The 19,417-nt window shown below is 41.3% G+C and overlaps 1 protein-coding gene across 2 annotated transcripts in view; it reads left to right on the forward strand.

Annotated features, from left to right (window-relative positions):
• The window catches only part of ODAD2 (outer dynein arm docking complex subunit 2), a 228,434-nt gene that overhangs the window by 44,141 nt on the left and 164,876 nt on the right, over positions 1 to 19,417 (forward strand). For both annotated transcript variants that reach the window (XM_067030599.1, XM_067030598.1), the window contains exons 11-15: positions 216 to 425; positions 4,252 to 4,494; positions 5,070 to 5,180; positions 7,756 to 7,910; positions 8,922 to 9,164. In XM_067030599.1, the coding sequence (XP_066886700.1) occupies positions 216 to 425; positions 4,252 to 4,494; positions 5,070 to 5,180; positions 7,756 to 7,910; positions 8,922 to 9,164 (962 nt within the window). The remainder of the gene's footprint in view (positions 1 to 215; positions 426 to 4,251; positions 4,495 to 5,069; positions 5,181 to 7,755; positions 7,911 to 8,921; positions 9,165 to 19,417) is intronic.

The following is a 19,417-nucleotide window of genomic DNA, read 5'->3' on the forward strand; positions in this document are numbered from 1 at the left end:
TTCCTTCTCTTTTGGCCCTTTTCCATTAGCATGTGCTTCTTAAATGATGAATGTTTGGTTACTTAATTGAAGGAAAATGCGGGGGGACATGTATAACACCTGGGAATAGAAACTTAATTGGGGAAGGATTTTAGGTAGGCTTGGAATTTTTCAAAAATATAGCACTGGTTATGCATTAAGCACCCATTCATCTATAACTTTTTCTTCTCGTTTAGATTGGTTCCTTAAAAATCCTGAAGGAAATCAGTCATAATCCTCAAATCAGACGTAATATCGTTGACCTTGGGGGCTTGCCAGTCATAGTTAAAATTCTCGACTCTCCACATAAGAGCCTGAAGTGTTTGGCAGCTGAGACAATTGCGAACGTGGCCAAGTTTAGGAGAGCCTGGCGGGCGGTGAGGCGCCACGGGGGCATCACCAAACTGGTGAGTAGGGGCCGCTCGTGGAGGCGGGCACCCCGCCGTCCTCCCCGGCCCCTCCCGGGCGTCACATAACCCCTGGGCGTGCTCCGGGGATCTTCTTCTTGCGTAACGTGTCCTTGAAAATTCTCTTTGTGTATTTACATTGGCAAGTGGCCAGAAAACATGTTCAACCTCATTTTTCAAAGAGATACAAATTTAAACAAATAGAAGTAATTTTCACGTATCCCATAGGTAGGGAGACATTCGTGGGGGGGGGGCAGCATCGGTAAGAGGGCGGTGACTGACTTCACTCGGTCTGAAGCCATCACAGCGTGGTTAGTCAGCTGTGCTCCAGTGTAAAATAAAAAGTTAAAAAGAAAAGTAGAGGGTGGTGAGACCCTCTGCAGGGGAACACTGTCTGGTGGCCCATGTCCTCTGCCGGGGTGACCTCACTATGAGGAAGTGTCCTCCCTGCAGACAGTCAGAGCTGCAGGCACTTACTCGTCTCATTGCTACTTAGAGGAGTGACAGCTGAAAACAGCATGTTTTACAGTGTGAGGTTAGTCAGATAATAGGCATCGTATCCATAAGAAGCATCACCGTCAGCTGTCCGTAGTGCGTTTGCAAGTTTATAGAGTAACATGGAATGTTTAATATTGTATTATATAAAATCATAACAGGATTAAAAACTGATGATACCCATGATCCCAACTTTTAAAGACCAGAGCTAACAAGTATAGAAAAATCACTTGAAATAAATACACAAAATTGTTCATCAGGGGTTTTCTCTGAAATGACTACCAAATTTCCTTCCTCCTTTCCTACATCTGCCAGTTTGTTGTGTGTTACCTTTATATTCAGAAAAAATGAGTATTTCAATAACTATCGCTGAAAGAAAAAAGTAGGCTCAGTGCCCCTGCCACAGCAGGAGGGATCTTGATGACGTGCAGGATGGAAGTGCGTTTGTATCCGCACTGGATCTTGAGTCGCTCCCACGGCTTTTGTCACGCGGGATTGTCACCGCTTCCCTACCTTAGGTTCCTGAAAATGAGAGACGTGTCTTATTCACCTTAGTGTCATCCTCAGCACCTCGCCCAGGACCTCACACATACAAACAGTTCATAAATATCTATCGGATTAATATGGATTTAACGTGAATAAGTACACAGTGAAACACGTTCAGAAATTTACGGAACGAGAGTCTGTGTGTTCACTTTATCCACCTGTGATCTGTAGAGCACTATACCTCATAATCATTTGCCTCAAAACCAAGGTGGACTTATGGCTGGATAGATGGATGAATAGATACTTAGCTATGTGATGAGACAGACGTGGAAGAATGTTAATCATAGAATCCAGGGGGTGGGTATGTGGATGTTGCTGTATTCGTTCAGCCTTTGTGTGTGTTTGAAAATTTTCGTCATAAAACGTTGGGGGGAAAGGTAGTTATTACTGTGATTATCATTGTCCTGCTTAAATAATGAAATAGTACGGTAGGCTGGCGTGGCTGTCCGCTGAAACTACTCCCATCGGAGTGAAAGGCAGACCGCTAACATATGTTTTTATGGACACCTTACGCGTCATGTTTAGGGGCCTGGAGTTTGGACAGTTACAGTCACGTAATCAAAATAATGACATACATTTTAATTTAATTTAAATAATAGCAAAATTAGGAACAGGAAAGACCATTAATGGATAAACTTGAAATTGCTGGGTTGGGAACACACCTGTCTTCTCAACCAGGATTGGGGATCCACTTTTGGTTGGGTACGTGTGGGGCGGGGGGAGTACGTGACACGCAGGCAAGAGTCCCCAACGAAGACTGGAAGTGAGGGACATCGCACAGTACAGAGGTGGAGCCGTGGGCTGATTATGGCCCCAGAGCAAGGGAGCCAAGGGCAGGATCAGAGCAGGCAGGAGGGCACTGGCCGCGGTGGGGTCTGGGCACCTAGACGGCGTTCGGGCTCTGCAGGGGCAACTCGATAAGACCGGGCGGGAGGTGTGAGCCCTGAGCGAGCGGGGAGAGCGCAGCCGGGCGGGGAGCACTGCACGTCCCGGGCTCACGCGCTCCTGCGTGTGGAGAGGGTACTTGGTCCTTTCACTGAAAACCATTTCAGATGCCTCCAGAGGTGTAGATCCACAGAACGAGGTGGTGGGGATACAAGTATAAATACAAACGTAAATAACTTTTTGTCCCCGGCCACAGTGACGTCACAGCCTCATGCCCACGGGGGTGTGAGGGCAGTGGGGATATGGGCAAAAATATAAGCATAGTGGTGAGTATATTAGGTATTTCGAGGCAGTCAGCACTGGGAAGAGTGGAGGAACGGAGCGGGGGGCGGTCAGTCAACTCTACCTGGAGAAGGAGGGTCCGGAGACAGATGAATGTAACAAAGCACAAAGACACAGGTGCAGAGAACAGACGAGTGGTTCCCACCGGGGAGGGTGGAGGGGCAGAGACAATACAGAGGATTAAAAGGTACAAACTACTATGTATGAAATAATCAAGCAATGAGGATCTGTTGTATGGCACGGGGAAATGCAGCTATTATTTTACAAGAACTTTAAATGGAGTCTAATCTATAGAATTATTGAATGTTGTACAACTGACATTAATGTAATATCGTAAATCAACTATACTTCAATGAAAAATTTAAATGAATTAGTTAATTAACTAGGACAGAGAGAAAATTTTTTTAAATAATTTTTTTTTTGAAAAGAGAGGCTGGAGAGAGGAGATGTCACCTTTCCCGAGTCTTGAAAGTTGAGTAGGTATCTATCAGGCAGACACATCAGGCAAAAGCTTGTAAAGAAGACGAAGCCATGTTGGTAAAGGCCCGGAGCTGGGAAACAACACTGAAGGTTTGGAAACTGAGTGGTGTGACGTGGCTAGACCTTGGGTGAGGTGGGCGGAGTCGTGGGAGACGAGGATTGAGGACCACGGGCATCACACACAGTCTTGTCCAAGAGCTCCCGAGTCTGGACTTTGTACAGATGACGAGGGAATAACGAGTACATAGACAGGTACTTTTAGACTGTCTTCCCTGTGTTCGAGCCCATTGTCTTGGTTACCTGGAAGCCATGTAAATCGTCTTCACCCCCGTCCTTGGGCCACAACTAATTAGACATGAGTGTCCTCCTGATGCAAATCAGTGTCCTCCCTCCAGGAGTTCGGAGTTAGGAATCCGTGACTCAGTCCGGGCTCCTGCCTTCTGAACGGTGGCCGTGGTTAAGTGGGCAGTATCGTGGGATCTGGTCTCCGGTTATGCGTGGGATTAAGACAGCTCTGGGAAGCCTGGCTTCACTTCCTCTGCAGCCACCCTGCCGTATGCATGCAAATTGCCTCTCCCTCAAGGGCTTCAGAGACTTTGGTTACTGCAGAGGAGGGAAAGGATCCTGGCTGCTGTGCGTCTGGTTTAGTTGGTTTCTGTAGCGCAGGGGGAGGGCCATGTCCTCCAAAGAGGCCTCGTGGTTTTAAGAGCGTTCAGGACATTCAGCTCTCACTGGAAAGTTCTCCTGGCTTTCTGGAGCCTACTTTTCTGAGATACCAGGGATGAGGGTGTGCTTTACAATGTTACTAATGTAAATGTTAGAGCTGTTTTAAGAAAATACTCTCTTGGGGGGATTGAATTCCTTGTGGGAAGGAAATGTAAAAGCTCCCAGATCTGGAGGAAGGTGTTTCGAAGGTTCTGTTTGTTTCTTTGACTGCTGTGTGGTACGAAAGTTAATTTCTTAAAGGATTCTTACTTCTGAGGAAGGTGAGCTCGGCAGCAGCCGTGCAGCGGTTGCGGGGTGGGTTAAGTCTTATCTCCAAGATTCCCTCTTAGGCTGCATTGATCTGTTCCCGTAGGTCGCTCTGCTTGACGGGAGGCAGCACTCCACAGAAGCTGCCCAGCCGAGCCTGTACGAGGCCTGCGATGGGGAGGCGGCCCGCTGCGGGGCACTGGCGCTGTGGAGCTGCAGCAAAAGCCACGCGAATAAAGACGCCATTCGCAGAGCGGGGGGCATCCCTTTGTTGGCTCGGTTACTCAGGACTTCTCAGGAAAGCACGCTAATCCCGGTGGTGGGGACATTGCAGGAATGTGCCTCCCAGGTGTGCAGGCCAGCTCTGCTTCCCTTGATCTCCTTCACCTTGACTTTCTTTAGAGGAAACATAGGTGTTGTTTTTTTTTTTTTGGCGGCACGCGGGTCTCTCACTGTTGTGGCCTCTCCCGTCGCGGAGCACAGGCTCCGGACGCGCAGGCGCAGCGGCCACGGCTCACGGGCCCAGCCGCTCCGCGGCACGTGGGATCCTCCCGGACCGGGGCACGAACCCGCGTCCCCTGCATCGGCAGGCGGACTCCCAACCACTGCGCCACCAGGGAAGCCCCGGAAACATAACTTTTAAGGTTAACATGACTGCTAAGGAATTTTTTTTTTAAGAAGTCACCCTTCTATTTGAAAGAGAAGATCAAACTAATGGAAAATTAATTACATTGATACCTGGATGATCTGTATTTGAAAATGTTGACTAAATTCTCTTATTGTTATAACGGTGTGTTAAACTTCGACTGTGGTGTTTATTTACTAAGAAAGTTTTGTCAGTGTAGTTGTTAATAAATGTGTGAATAGACACTTACATTTATGCATATTTTTGCGATATGTAACTATTAAAGTTTACTGTCCTAGGAGAACTACCGAGCGGCCATCAAAGCTGAGGGGATCATTGAAAATCTGGTGAAGAACCTCAGCAGTGGAAATGAGCATCTGCAGGAGTGCTGCGCCACGGCCATCTGCCAGGTACAGCGGGCTCTTCTCCACGGGGCGCGAGGTGCTGGCGCGAGGCCCCATTCTCTGGGGCTGGGACTCAGGAGTCTGCGTGTTTAACAAGAACCCCTAGGGATTGTCCTGCACGCACAGGTCTGAGAACCACTGTCCTGTGGTAATGGCAGATGCCTTTAAATGTCAGAGAGAAAGCTGCCCCAGCATGTCTGATTACTTACAATTCCGTAAGACACTTACATGTCTCTGCCTGCTAAAATGATGTACTTTTGGTGTAAAATAGCCAGATATGGACATGGTGCCTCTATATCGCCTTTCATATATCCTATTCAAACACAGTGGTCTCGGGAAATATGTCTCCCAGCAAGACAAGATAGATGCATGAGTGTGTGTGTGTTGTGTGCGTATGCCTGTTTTATCTTTTTATTCATTTGCTTATTTTCATCTTCATTAACTTTTTGTGGGTTACAAGTTTCATAGTACACATAAAAAACAGAATTGAATGGTAGGGGGGAAGAAAAGATGGCTTTGACAAATCCATACTTGGCTGGCTACTGGCAGCACCGCTTTCTACCTAGTTAGAGTAGATCTCCTGGAAGAATGCATCTCAAAATGTGCGAAGTGAGAGAACGTGCCAGAAAGATGGAGTGAGAGAGGGGTTCGGGTCAGTCAGCAGAGGGTCGCAGGAGTTCTCTGCGGCGGCCATAACTGTACACGCTGGGTGGCCTAAACAACAGCAACCTGTTTCTTCACAGTTCTGGGAGCTGGAAGTCTGAGATCCGGTGTCAGCAGGGTTGGTTCCTTCTGAGGAGTCTCTCCTTGGCTTGTAGATGGATGTCTTCATGCTCCCCTGTCATTCTCCCTCTGTCTTCACATGGTCCTTCCTCTGTGCCTAATACCCTCTTGTTAGAAGGACACCAGGCGTTCTGGATTCGAGCCCGCTGCAGTGATCTCATCTAACCATAGTTACCTCTGTCACATTCTGACGCACAGGGGTGAGGACCTCAGCATCTGAGTTTTGAGGGACACAGCTCACTCATAACAGGGATATGTAATAGTCTTTTTTATTTTTAATTTTCATATAATTTTAACAGTTACTTTTCCATTTACGGTTATTACAAAATATCGGCTGTCTTCCCCATGTCGTACATACATCCCCGAGCCTGTCTCACACCCAGTAGTCTGTGTACCTCCCACTCCCCGACCCCATGGCGCCCCTCCCCTCTCTCCCCACTGTAATCACTAGTCTGTTCTCTGTATCTGTGAGTCTGCTTTTTGTGTTATATTCACTAGTTTGCTGTAGTTTTTAGATTCCACATGTAAGCAATAGCATACAGTATTTATCTTTCTCTGACTTATTTCACTCAGTACAGGGATGGCCCTCCAAGTCCATCCATGTTGCTGCAGATGGCAGAATTGTGTTCTTTCTTATGGCTGAGTAGTATCCCATTATGTATTATATATACATGTTCCACTTCTTCTGTATCTATTCATCTATTGATGGACACTTGGGTTGTTTCCATTTCTTGGCAATCATGAATAGTGCTGCCATGAACATTGGGGTGTACGTATCTTTTTGAATTAGTATTTTTATTGTTTTGGGATATATGCCCAGGAGTGGAAATGCTGGGTCACATGGTAGTTCTCTTTTTTGTTTATTGAGAAACCTCCGTACCGTTTTCCACAGTGGCCGCACCAATTTACATCCCCACCAACACTGTACAAGAGTTCCCTTTGGCTTGTATATATGCCTCATATGAGTATATTTTAAGGGTCAGCTAGAAATCGTGATTAATTTTTTAAAGTTGCGGTTGAGCCAGAACGGGAAGTCACTAATAGACGGTAAACATGGCAGGTGCTGTGAGATGCATTGTGATGAGGATTTCTTGTCGGGCCCCATGGATGATGCATGATGTGCGGCTCATGGCCTTAGAGAACAGCTGCACACTTAGAATACCTGTGCCATATCAAACCTGTGCTGAACTTGTCATCTTTTGGCTCTGTAAACTGGGAAGGATCATCTGTTGGGACCATCTATGCAGCCTGTATTTATTTCAAAGGTTGACACAAGCATGTGGATAAAAATGTTTGAATAACATATCAGTTGCTGTTGATACAACCCACTGCTCTGGGCATAGAAACTCTGTTGGGGAAATTCCTCACTTCTTAGATTTGGGGGGTCATTAAAGATCTGACTGAATCCCCATCACTCGTCCATCTTCTCTACTATGTTTTCCCAAGGCTCTGGGTTACATCACTGCAGAAATCCTCCATCCATGCCTGTGGTATTCTAGGTTCCTTACCAACCTCTGCGTCTGTCTTGGTAGAAGCCCGGGCTACCCCAGAACCGGCTTGGGAGGATTGCCAAGTATGTAGAAACCTCTAGACATTGCCAAAACCCCGTAAAGGAAGAGCGACACTGTCAGATAGCTGCCAGTATAGACGAGAATTGTATTTTACTTGAAGCCTCCTTCAGAAAATGATACTCTCTGAAAAGAAGTTTCATAGCTACTAGAATGACAGCCTCTTTAGCAGTCACCGAAAGCTTGATACGCCTTGATCAGTGACAGCGTCTGATTTGGCTTTTGTGTAGTGTGCAGAAGACGAGGAAACCCGTGACCTGGTTCGGCTGCGTGGAGGACTCAAACCCCTGGCTTCTCTCCTCAGTAACACTGACAACAAGCAACGGTTGGCCGCTGTCACAGGGGCCATATGGAAATGTTCCATCAGCAAAGAGAATGTGACCAAGTAAGAGAAGGCATTCAATGTTCCGTGTTAAAATATGGCCATCAAAACACATTCTTCTGTTTTCATGCTATTTTAATAGAGTTGATTCTGATGCTACTCGTATAGTTTTCAAAGCTGTACATTCTGGACTAAGTTGGAAGAGTTAAGAGATTCTTCCCATCCCGCCACGCGACAAGGGTTCTTGTGCCTCAGTAGGAGAAAGGGGGTGCTGACATACGTCACTGTGCCAATGGTCTGTTTTGCATGTGGGCAGCCAGGTAAACGAGAAGTATCCCAGATATTTCCTGCAGAGACCTATCAAGGTGAGGGAATGAGTCTCCCACAGAATCTTTAGAGGTGGAAGTGGTTTTATTCTTTTTCTTTTTCTAAAGATAAATGAGTCAGCTCAATGCCAACTAACCAGGTTAGTCTTAAAGGGTAGTCATTTTCAAATACGATTTCATTGAATTTTAAAGTATTTGTAAACTTTATGACCATCTGATTGATTTTAATCTTTGAATTTATCTTTTTATATATTTTTAGAGTTTACACACTCTATGATGGCTGTTCTGGGGCAACTCTTTCCCGTTTCAGGGTGATGACTTTCTTTAACAAGAAACTCACATGTTCTGTTTACCACACAAAAAGGTTTATTTTGCTTTGTCCGTGTAAAATAGTTCCTGTAGCCTGAGGGAAATCCCTTAGCGCAGTGGGATTGTCGACACTCAGATTTGGAAGCAGTTGCAGCGTCTTAGGGGCTGTACAGTGTGGCACTTAAGGGCACAGAAGGTCGGGCGTGGATGTTGACTTCACTGTTTACCAAGCTTCAGATTAGCCTTTTGACAGCGGGGTTGTAACAGCGGCCATATCACAGGGTGGCTGTGAAGATGGAATGAGCGTACGGTCGGCATTTAGTAAGTTTTAGCTATCAGTATTATCACTGACATTATTATCAGCTACCTTTATACCAAAAATAATGCTGTTCGCTTCTTTCCCTCCCCTCCCACCCTCTTTTGCTTGTGGTGAACTCAGGTTGCGGGAGTACGAAGCCATTGAAGCCTTGGTGGGACTTTTAACGGCCCAGCCCGAGGACGTGCTCGTGAACGCAGTCGGTGCGTTGGGCGAGTGTTGCCGAGAGCCCGAGGGCAGAGTCACCGTCCGCAAACGTGGCGGCGTCCAGCCACTCGTGGACCTCCTCGTGAGCACAAACCGAGCTCTACTTGTCAATGTCACAAAGGCGGTCGGTGCCTGTGCAGTAGAGCCCGAGAGTATGATGTAAGTGGCCCTGAAGGCTGAAAGCTTTTCTTTGGGAGAGTTGGGGGAACGCTGGAGAGTACGGAATGGTGTCATCTCTTAGAACTGGTGTGCACAAGTGACGGAAGAGTGAAATGTGCCCACATATAAATAACACAGGGTGACCAAAGCGTGAATTACAGAGCCACATTGTTCCCTCGGATGAGCTGGAGGGTTTTGATTAAAATAGCCAGTAATCAATCAAAACAGTGGGGGATTTGTCATTAGGGGAATCACCTATACTTTATGTATATTGATAACGATAATATGATAATACAACTGACAAAAAGAGAAGGGTGGATGGGTAGGTGTGCACATTTTATCTCGCAATAAATAAATCAATAGATAGTATTTAAAACATAATTTAATCTATCCATCCATCCATCCGTTTATCTATCTCTATCTCTCTCTCTCTTTTTAAAAAATATTTATCCATTCATTTTGGCTGCGCTGGGTCTTAGTTGTGGCACACGGGATCTCTGTTGCAGCGTGTGAGATTTTTAGTTGCAGCACACGGGCTTCTTAGTTGCAGCATGCATGAGGGATCTAGTTCCCTGACCAGGGATCGAAACTGGGTCCCCTGCATTGGGAGCGTGGAGCCTTACCCACTGGACCACCAGGAAGTCCCATTTATCGATCTCTCTTACCTATCCATGTATCCTTTATGTAGCTGTAGGCGTAAAGAGATACCTGGAATAATTTATATTAGCTGTTAACAATGATTATTTCTGGATGGTAGGATTTGGGATATTTTCTACTTTCTTTTTTATATTTTCTATATGATTTGTATGATGAATATGTATTATCTTTAAAAAAGTTAAAGTTCTTGTTTAGTACCTTGCACAATATCATTGTATTCTGAACAGTAGTGTATAATGGCCAAGAGTGTAGATTCTGGAACCATTGCCTGGAATACCAGTCTCGCCACTTACCCACTATGTTTCCTTCAGCAAATCATTAAACTACTTGGTGCCTTGGCTACCAAATACATAAAATGGGGACAGTCATGGTACCAATCTCACTGGATTGTTGTAATGGTTGAGTGAATTAATATATGTAAAATGCTTGATACATGATAATGCTAGGTAGATGTTGGCTAGTATCGTTCACGTAGCAATAGCTTTAATGAATAACAATTTAAACCAATAATACATAAATACAAAAAAAAAGTCAGAAGGTCCAGTATCTGTACTCATCTGTAGAGGAGTCCCTTCGTTCTGTGTTTCTCTCTTTTTAAAAATAATTAATTAATTAATTAATTAATTTTTGGCTGCGTTGGGTCTTCGTTGCTGCGCACGGGCTTTCTCTAGTTGCGGCGAGCAGGGGCTATTCTTCATCACGGTGCGTGGGCTTCTCATTGCAGTGGCTCCTCTTGTTGCAGGACACAGGCTCTAGGCACGTGGGCTCAGTAGTTGTGGCTCATGAGCTCTAGAGCGCTGGCTCAGTAGTTGTGGTGCACGGGCCTAGTTGCTCCGTGGCATGTGGGATCTTCCTGGACCAGGGCTCGAACCCTTGTCCCCTGCATTGGCAGGCGGATTCTTAACCACTGCGTCACCAGGGAAGTCCCCTGTGTTTCTCTTATATCAAATTCATCATGTTATTTAACTTGCTATAAATCGAGAACAAGAGGACCCTAAATGGGATCCTCTCAGCTGCAGTCAAGGAGCTTTGAGGGTGTGGCATAGGCATGTCAGTAGGCAATTATAATTCAGGCCTTTATGCATCATGCGAAGTTTGAATTTTGCTTTAAAGTCAGTTGAAGGTTTTTAAAGGGTTTTAAGCATAACCTGAAACAGAGAAGCTTGTTTAGGAGATCACTGCCAGCCAGAGGTGAAGGTGGTTTAAACTAAGCCTGTGGAACATATTATACTAAAGAACAAAAAAAAATGACAGAGTAAAGAGAAATAAAGGGAGAGAATGGATAAGACCAGGTGAGTGAGTGAGCACGAGTTGTAAAGAGGAGGGGGGAGTCATGAGTGATATTTAGCTTTCTGACTTGGGTGACTAGATGGATAATTGTACCACTTGCTGTTATAGGGAATTCAGCTGGAGGACTGGTGAAGGCAGAATGAACGTTACTAGGGGAGAAACAAAGTCAATTTGTTCGTCATGATATATTCATTGTCTAACCCAGTCCCAGGCTCAGGGTAAGCACTCAGCAAACATTTCTTGTGCACTAAGTGAATGTTGAGTTCAGTTCCGTCGGGTACACACTGAGGTTCTCATGGGACGTCTCTGTGGTGATGGCAACTAGTCAATTCGATATTCATTCATGTCTAAAGCTGAGCATAGAATGCGGGCTGGGCATATAGCATTATGAGTATTTGGTAACTTAAGTGATGAATATATGTGAGATTGTGAGGAAGAGAAAGAATGGGAAAAGAGAAGGACAAGAACAGAATCCTATTGCGTCCAATCTTTTAAGGAGAATGAATGGACCAGAGAAGAGGTGCCTATAAAGAAATGCAGAAGGAACAGCCAGAGTTGTGAGGGAAGCCAGAAGACTGGGTCACTGAGCAAACAAAGGGAAGAGAGTGTTTAAGGAGAGAAAGTGATCAAAAGTGTCAAATTCTATGACAAAGCCTCATGAGATAAAGACTAAACCGTTGCTTCTTGTGTAACACGGAGGTTGATGAACCCTTTTGTATTTGTGAAGATGGTTTTCCCACAGATGGTTTTAGAAACACACAAAGTCAGTTTTAGAAAACAGTGTTTTGAGGTTGGTAAGAATCCAAACAGCATTACATTTGGCATCATATACCAGACATGGCTATTATTGCTAGATTTGCAGGATTTATTGAGTTTTCAAGCTTTAAGTTAAATGGTAAGGAAATGAGAAATAACTTTGCCTTGTGTAAGGCTTAAATAATTCATAGGTTAGGAAATTGTTTTAATGATTAGCAGTTTTATGTTTTAATGACACCTAATGTCTGTGGCTATGGCTAAAGCTTAGGTTGCATGTGAGGATGAACATACATACTCAGAGCAGAGTTTTATTAACTCTGTGTGCTAGTATGCACCGTTTTCTTCCCATATCTATTTCTCAGTAAGAATAAGAAGCATTGTAATAATAACAGTTTGGCTACTGATTCCAAAATGATTTTTAAGACAATGATTTCATAAAACTCTACTGACTTTTCTCAGTACATCAGACTACTGCTTTCAAAGACTCAGTATAAACAGTTTCATATTAATTATACCCTTCCCTAGGAACTAACATGGAGCAACAGGTATCCCAACGTAGTAGGTTCATGAAAAAGTAGATTTATTCATGCTGAATTTTCTTTTCTTGTTGACTTTTTAATGTCCATTTGATACGTACAGAATTCATCTGGAGGTAATTTGGCCTTCAAGTATATAAAAATCCCATCAACATTGCAAAAAACAGTTAACGTTTGTGTTTTGAGGAGTGCAACTTTCTCATAAGATACTATAACATTTCAAACAATTAAAAAGTATTGATGCTGAGAACTTAAATATCTAAAATTTCTTTTCCACACCTCAGGATCTTTACTTTCTTTTAAAATTTTTTTCATTTTTATTTTTTAATTGAAGTATAGTTGATTTACAATGTTGTGTTAGCTTCAGGTGTACAGCAAAGTGATTCATATATGTATATTCTTTTTCAGATTATTTTCCCATACAGGTTATTACAAAATATTGAGTATAGTTCCCTGTGCTATACAGTAGGTCCTTGCTGATGATCTATTTTATATATAGTATTGTGTATATGTTAATCCCAAACTCCTAATTTATCCCTCCCCTCCTTTCCCCTTTGGTAATCACAAGTTTGTTTTCTATGTCTGTGAGACTGTTTCTGTTTTGTAAATATAAGTTCATTTGTATCATTTTTTTTAGATTCCACATATAAGGAATATCATATGATATTTGTCTTTCTCTGTCTGACTTACTTCACTCAGTATGACAATGTCTAGGTCCATCCATGTTGCCGCAAATGGCATTATTTCATTCTTTTTTATGGCTGAGTAGCATTCCATCTTAAACATGTACCACATCTTCTTTATCTTTTCATCCATTGATGGATATTTAGGTTGCTTCCATGTCCTGGCTATTGTAAATAGTGCTACTATGAACATAGGGGTGCATATATCTTTTCGAATTAGAGTTTTCTCTGGGTGTATACCCAGGAGTGGAATTGCTGGATCATATGCTAGCTCTATTTTTAGCTTTTTTTTTTTTTTTTTTTTTTTTTTTTTTTTTTTTTTTGCGGTACGCGGGGCTCTCACTGTTGTGGCCTCTCCCGTTGAGGAGCAAAGGCTCCGGACGTGCAGGCCCAGCGGCCATGGCTCACGGGCCTAGCCGATCCGCGGCACGTGGGATCTTCCCAGACCAGGGCACGAACCCATGTCCCCTGCATCGGCAGGCAGACTCTCAACCACTGCGCCACCAGGGAAGCCCTATTTTTAGTTTTTTAAGGAACCTCCATCCTGTTCTCCACAGTGGCTGCACCAATTTACATTCCCACCAACTTTACTTTTATTTTGAAATAACGTAAGACTTACAGAAAAGTTGCAAAAGTATAGAGTGCACGGTACAGAGAGTTCCCACATACCCTTCACCCAGCTTCCCTCAACATCCTACACAACCATAGTGAAATTATAGAAACTTTTCATTTGTTGAAGTCTAGTTTTTTTAAATTTGAAGATTGTTGTATGTGGATTTCGTGCATTTTTGTTCAGTTCATTCCTAAGTATTTAATCTTCCTCGTTGGTGGTATAAATGGTTTTTTACTGCCATTATGTGCTTCAGTTGATTGTCTATATGAACGCTATTGAATTTTGTGTATTAATTCTCTATGTGGCTACCTAATGGAATTCTCTTATTGTTTGAGTTCACTTTATTGTTGATTCTCTAGCACAACTGTTGACATACTACAGCACATGGGCCAAATCCTGTTTTTGTAATTAAAGTTTTATTGGAACATACTCACACTCATTCATTTATATATTGTCTTTGGTGGCCTTTATGTTACAATGGCAGAGTTGGTAGTTGCTACAGAGACCAAATAACCCACAAAGACATACTTACTACCTGGCCCTTTACAAAAAAATTGCTGAACTCTGCTCCAGGATATTCCCAAGAAAGTTTTATTTCTTCTTTATAAATTCTTATTCTTTAGATTGCTTTCTCTTGTCTAATTTCATTAGCTAATTCTCTACTGCAGTGTTGAATAGTAATGGAGATAGCTTCTTTGCCTTGTTCCTGATTTTAGTAGAAATGCCTCTAGTGGTGTTCTATTATGTAAAATAATGTCTTGAGGACTAAAGTATATATATTTTATCATAGTTTAAAAAATCTCTCAATTTCTGTTTTTAAAGAGTGTTTTTAAAATCAGAAACGGGTATTGAATTTTGTCAAATCCCTCTTTAAGCATTTATGGAGATTATGCTCTGTACACTCCATTATGATTTTTTCCCTTATATCTATCAATATGTTGAATAATATTAATGGGTTTCCAAACACTGGACCAACCTTGCATTCTGGGAACAAGTTTCACTTGGTCATGATGTACTATTTTCTTAATGTGGTGTAGGATTCTGTTTGCTAATCTTATTTAGTATTTTTGTAATGATATCCTTGAATTATATTGGTCTGTAGTTTTCTTTTCCTTCCTTTTTTTTAACAACTATCTTTATCAAATTTAGGTATCAATGTTATACCTGCTTCACGAAAGGAATTAGGAAGTTTTCTTTCATTTCAATACTCTGGAATAATTTATTGAGCAATGGGACCATCTAGGCTTTAAAGTTGTTGTTTTTTTAAAATTTATTTAATTTATTTATTTTTGCCTGGGTTGGGTCTTCGTTGCTGTGCACAGGCTGTCTCTAGTTGCAGTGGGCGGGGGCTACTCTTTGTTGTGGTGCACGGGCTTCTCATTGCGGTGGCTTCTCTTGTTGCAGAGCACGGGCTCCAGGCGCATGGGCTTCAGTAGTTTGTGGCATGCAGGCTCTGCTGTTGTGGCTCGCAGCTCTAGAGCACAGGCTCAGTAGTTGTGGTGCACAGGCTTAGTTGCTCCGCGGCATGTGGGATCTTCCCAGACTGCGGCTCAAACCCATGTCCCCTGCGTTGGCAGGCGGATTCTTAACCACTACGCCACCAGGGAAGCCCTAGGCTTTAAAGTTGTGATAGAATTATACTGTGCAGTCATCTGGGCCTACTCTGTATGTGTGTGTTCTGTTAGTTCTTTACTAGTTTTCTCTAGTTCTTCTATGAAATCTAATCTATTTATGCATTCTGATGGGGTCAATTTTGGCAATCTGCATTTCCTTATAAAATGATCAACTTCATTTAGATCATCAAATTTATTTAAATAATGATCTGCAAAACAATGTCTTATTTTAAAATTTTGTCTCATTTCAGTGGTTGTTTTCCACTTGTCATTTTATATTTGTGTTTGTGAGCTTTCTCCTGTTTTTTCCATGATCTAGTTATCTAGTATAGTTTCTCTATTTTGATTTTTTTCTGAAAAAGTTTTATTAATTAGATATACTGGTTTTTTATTCTCTACCTCATAAATTTCTTTTATATTTATTCCATGTTGCCATTTTTGAGTTTATTTTGTAACTATTTTTCTAATTTTTTTGAACTGAGAAGATACTGATTTTTATTCTTTTTTTTTCTTTCTTTTTTTGGCTGTGCCATGCATCTTGTGGGATCCTAACTCCCTGACCAGGGATCGAACCTGGGCCCCCTGCAGTGGAAGCATGGAGTCCTAACCACTGGACTGCCCGGGAATTCCCTCTTTTTTTAATAATAAAAATATTTTGTCCTATGAGTTTTTCTTTGACACTTCTTTAAATGTCCCTTTTACATTCTGATACATAGTGATTTCATTATCATTATTTTTAAGAAGTTCTTTAATTTCAGTTTATATTTTCCCTTTAGGCCAGGTGTTGTTTAATAGAATTTTTTTTTTTAATTCCACAAAGAGGGACCTTTTTATTTTTTGTTTTTGTTAGATATTTCTTACTATGTTGCAGTTTAGTCAGTGTTTTATTTCCACTTTTTAATGGAACTTACTGGTGTTTTCTTTACGACTCAATATAAGATGAATTTTTACAAAGCATCTATAGGTGCTTGGGGTGAAGATGTATCCTCTTTCAATAGAGTGTAGAGTTTGATGTATATATATATATATACATATATATATATATTTTTTTTTAAATAAATTTCTTTCTTTCTTTTTTTGGCTGTGTTGGGTCTTCGTTGCTGCACGTGGGCTTTCTCTAGTTGTGGCGAGCAGGGGCTACTCTTCATTGCGGTGTGTGGCCTTCTCATTGCAGTGGTTTCTCGTTGCGGAGCACAGGCTCTAGGCGTGAGGGCTTCAGTAGTTGTGGCACGTGGGCTCGGTAGTTGTGACCCGTGGGCTCTAGAGCGCAAGCTCAGTAGTTGTGGCACACGGGCTTAGTTGCTCCGCGGCATGTGGGATCTTCCCGGACCAGGGCTTGAACCCGTGTCCCCTGCACTGGCAGGTGGATTCTTAACCACTGCGCCACCAGGGAAGTCCTGATGTATATTCTTAAGATCTATTTTATTAAGTTATGTAAGCCTTCTATCTCTACTTTCTATTTGTCATGCATTTGATCTGTCTCATACTGAAAATGGTGTATTAAAATTATTAGTGTGCTTCTGCCTATGTCTTCGTAGAACTCATGTAGATTTTGCTTCTTAAAAGTAGGCACTATATTATTTGGTGCATAAATGTTTCTAATCATTGTGAATTGTGGATTTTAATTTTTCAAGAGCTCTTCTTTGTCATGTTTAATGAGTTTGGGCTTGATATTTCTACTTTGATATAAGGATCTTTACCCCTGCTTTCATATTTTTTCCATTTTCCTGAAATATCTTGGTCTACCTTTTATTTTTAGTCTTTGCTGAACCACTTTCTTTTAGGTGTGCCCTTTCATACAGTATATAGATGGGTCTTGCTTTGTATGCCAAGCTAAAAATATTTTTCATAAGTGAGCTAAACCCATTCACACTCATTGATGTTTGTTCTCAACAATGTCATAATATTTTATAATTATTCATATTCTTTTATATTTGCTCTTCTCTGTAAGATTTGTAATCTTTGCTCTTTAATTTTTTGTTGTTGTTATTTAGAAAAGTTTGCATTTTTATTTCATTCTAGTCACTGTCTTTGTACCTGTACATTTTTCTAATGCTTGCTTTCTCCTTTCTGTTATGTAGTTATTTGCTCTTTAGTTTCTCAGTTCTTGCTGGTATCTTTTAACTCCCACCCATTGTCTATATAGTAATCAATGGGCTTATTTCATTTTTCTCTTTCCCTCTTCCTTATCCTCGCCACTTTAAAGTGCATTGTTTCTACTTTGTCATAACATGTAAAATTTGGACATTACTATTCTACCCTTGACCCTGCCCCTGTTTTAATCTTAGACCAACAAACATATATACACATATACTTATTATCAGTTTTTGCTGCGGTTTTACAGTCATAGTTTAATTTTTGGAGCCCATCCCCTGGTAGAATCTTCAAAAAGGGCTCATGGGTACAGAATGCCCTAAGTTTTTATATGTTTAAACTACCTTTCTTTTTTTCAGCTTTATATAGGTATAATTGACAAATTTAAACATTATGTATATTTAAGGTGTATGACATGGTGTTCTGATACAAGTATACTTTGTGGGATGATTACAACAACCAAGCTAATTAACCTCATCTCACAAAGATACTTTTTTGTTTGGTGTATGGCAAGAACACTTAAAATCTACTCTGTTAGCAAATTTCAAGTATACAATACATTATTATTAATACAGTTACCATGCTGGTCACTAGGTCTCTAAAGCTTATTCATCTTATAACTGAAACTTCATACCCTTTGGCCAGCATCTCCCCATCTCCTCCACTCCCAGCCCCTTCACCATTCGAATCACTGTTTCTCTAAGTTCAACTGTTTTAGACTCTACATGTAAGTGATTTCACGCAATATTTGACTTTCTGTGTCTGGCTTATTTCATTTAGCATGATGTCTTTCAAGTTCACCCATGTTACAAATGGCAGGATTTCTTTCTGTTTTAAGGCTGAATAATATTTCATTGTATAAATATACCACAACTTCTTTATCTATTCATCTGTCAATGGGCACTTAGGTTGTTTCCATATCTTGGCTATTGTAAATAATTCTATAATAAACATAAGAGCACAGATATCTTTTCTAGCTACTGAATTCATTTCCTTTGGATATATACCCATAAAAATGGGATTGCTAGATCAAATGATAGTTATATTTTCAATTTTTTGAGGAACCTCCATACTGTTTTCCATAATGACTATACCAGTTTACATTTCCACCAACAGTGTGCAATGATTTCCTTTTCTCCACTTCTTGCCAATATTTTTTATCTCTTGTCTTTTCAATAAGAGCCTTTCCAATGAGGAGTGAGGCAATATCTCACTGTAGTTTTGATTTGGATTTCCCTGATGAATTGTGCTGTTGAGCATTTTTTCATATACCTGTTAGCCATTTGCATGTCTTCTTTGGAGAAACGCCTGTTCAGTTCCTTTGCCCATTTTAAAATTGAGTTATTTATTTATTTTTTTGCTATTGAGTTGTATGAATTCCTTATGTATTTTGAATATTAACTTCATATCAAGTGTATGGACTGCATATATTTTCTCCTGTTCCATAGATTGCCTTTTCATTTTGTTGATTGTTGCTTTTGCTGTTCAGAAGCACATGTTTATATCTAGTGAAGCTATTTTCCTATAAATACTTAGAGGACAGCTTTGCTAGATATAAAATTCTTGGTTCCCACTTTCTTTCTTGAATTAGAAAAATTCTGCTCCATTGTTGTCTTACTTCATACCTTTTTGGAGAAAATTCTGATGTTAGTCGAATTCATGTTTTTTTGTGAGTTATTTGAGCTTTTCATTTGGAGGGCGTGAGAATTTTTTCTTTACCTTTATAATCTAATACTTTTACTAGGTTTATCTTAGAGTTGATTGCTAACCATTTGGTTAACCTGAAATATAGTTAATACAGGAAAATCAGGATAAATGCTTTTCCTCTTGAAAAAGTCAAATTTCAGATATATGAGTTGTCAGGAACCCTAGCAAATACCAATAGTGATAATAAGGGCTGTTTTTTAGACTTCTTAGGAACTTGTAGATCCTCATGATTTATTTCAGTCTCTACTGTGTCTTTAATACAAAACTCCTAGCATACGTGATTCAAAACACGCTAAAATTCTAA

The sequence above is a fragment of the Kogia breviceps genome, chromosome 3, assembly GCF_026419965.1.
Source record: "Kogia breviceps isolate mKogBre1 chromosome 3, mKogBre1 haplotype 1, whole genome shotgun sequence".
NCBI lineage: Eukaryota > Metazoa > Chordata > Mammalia > Artiodactyla > Physeteridae > Kogia > Kogia breviceps.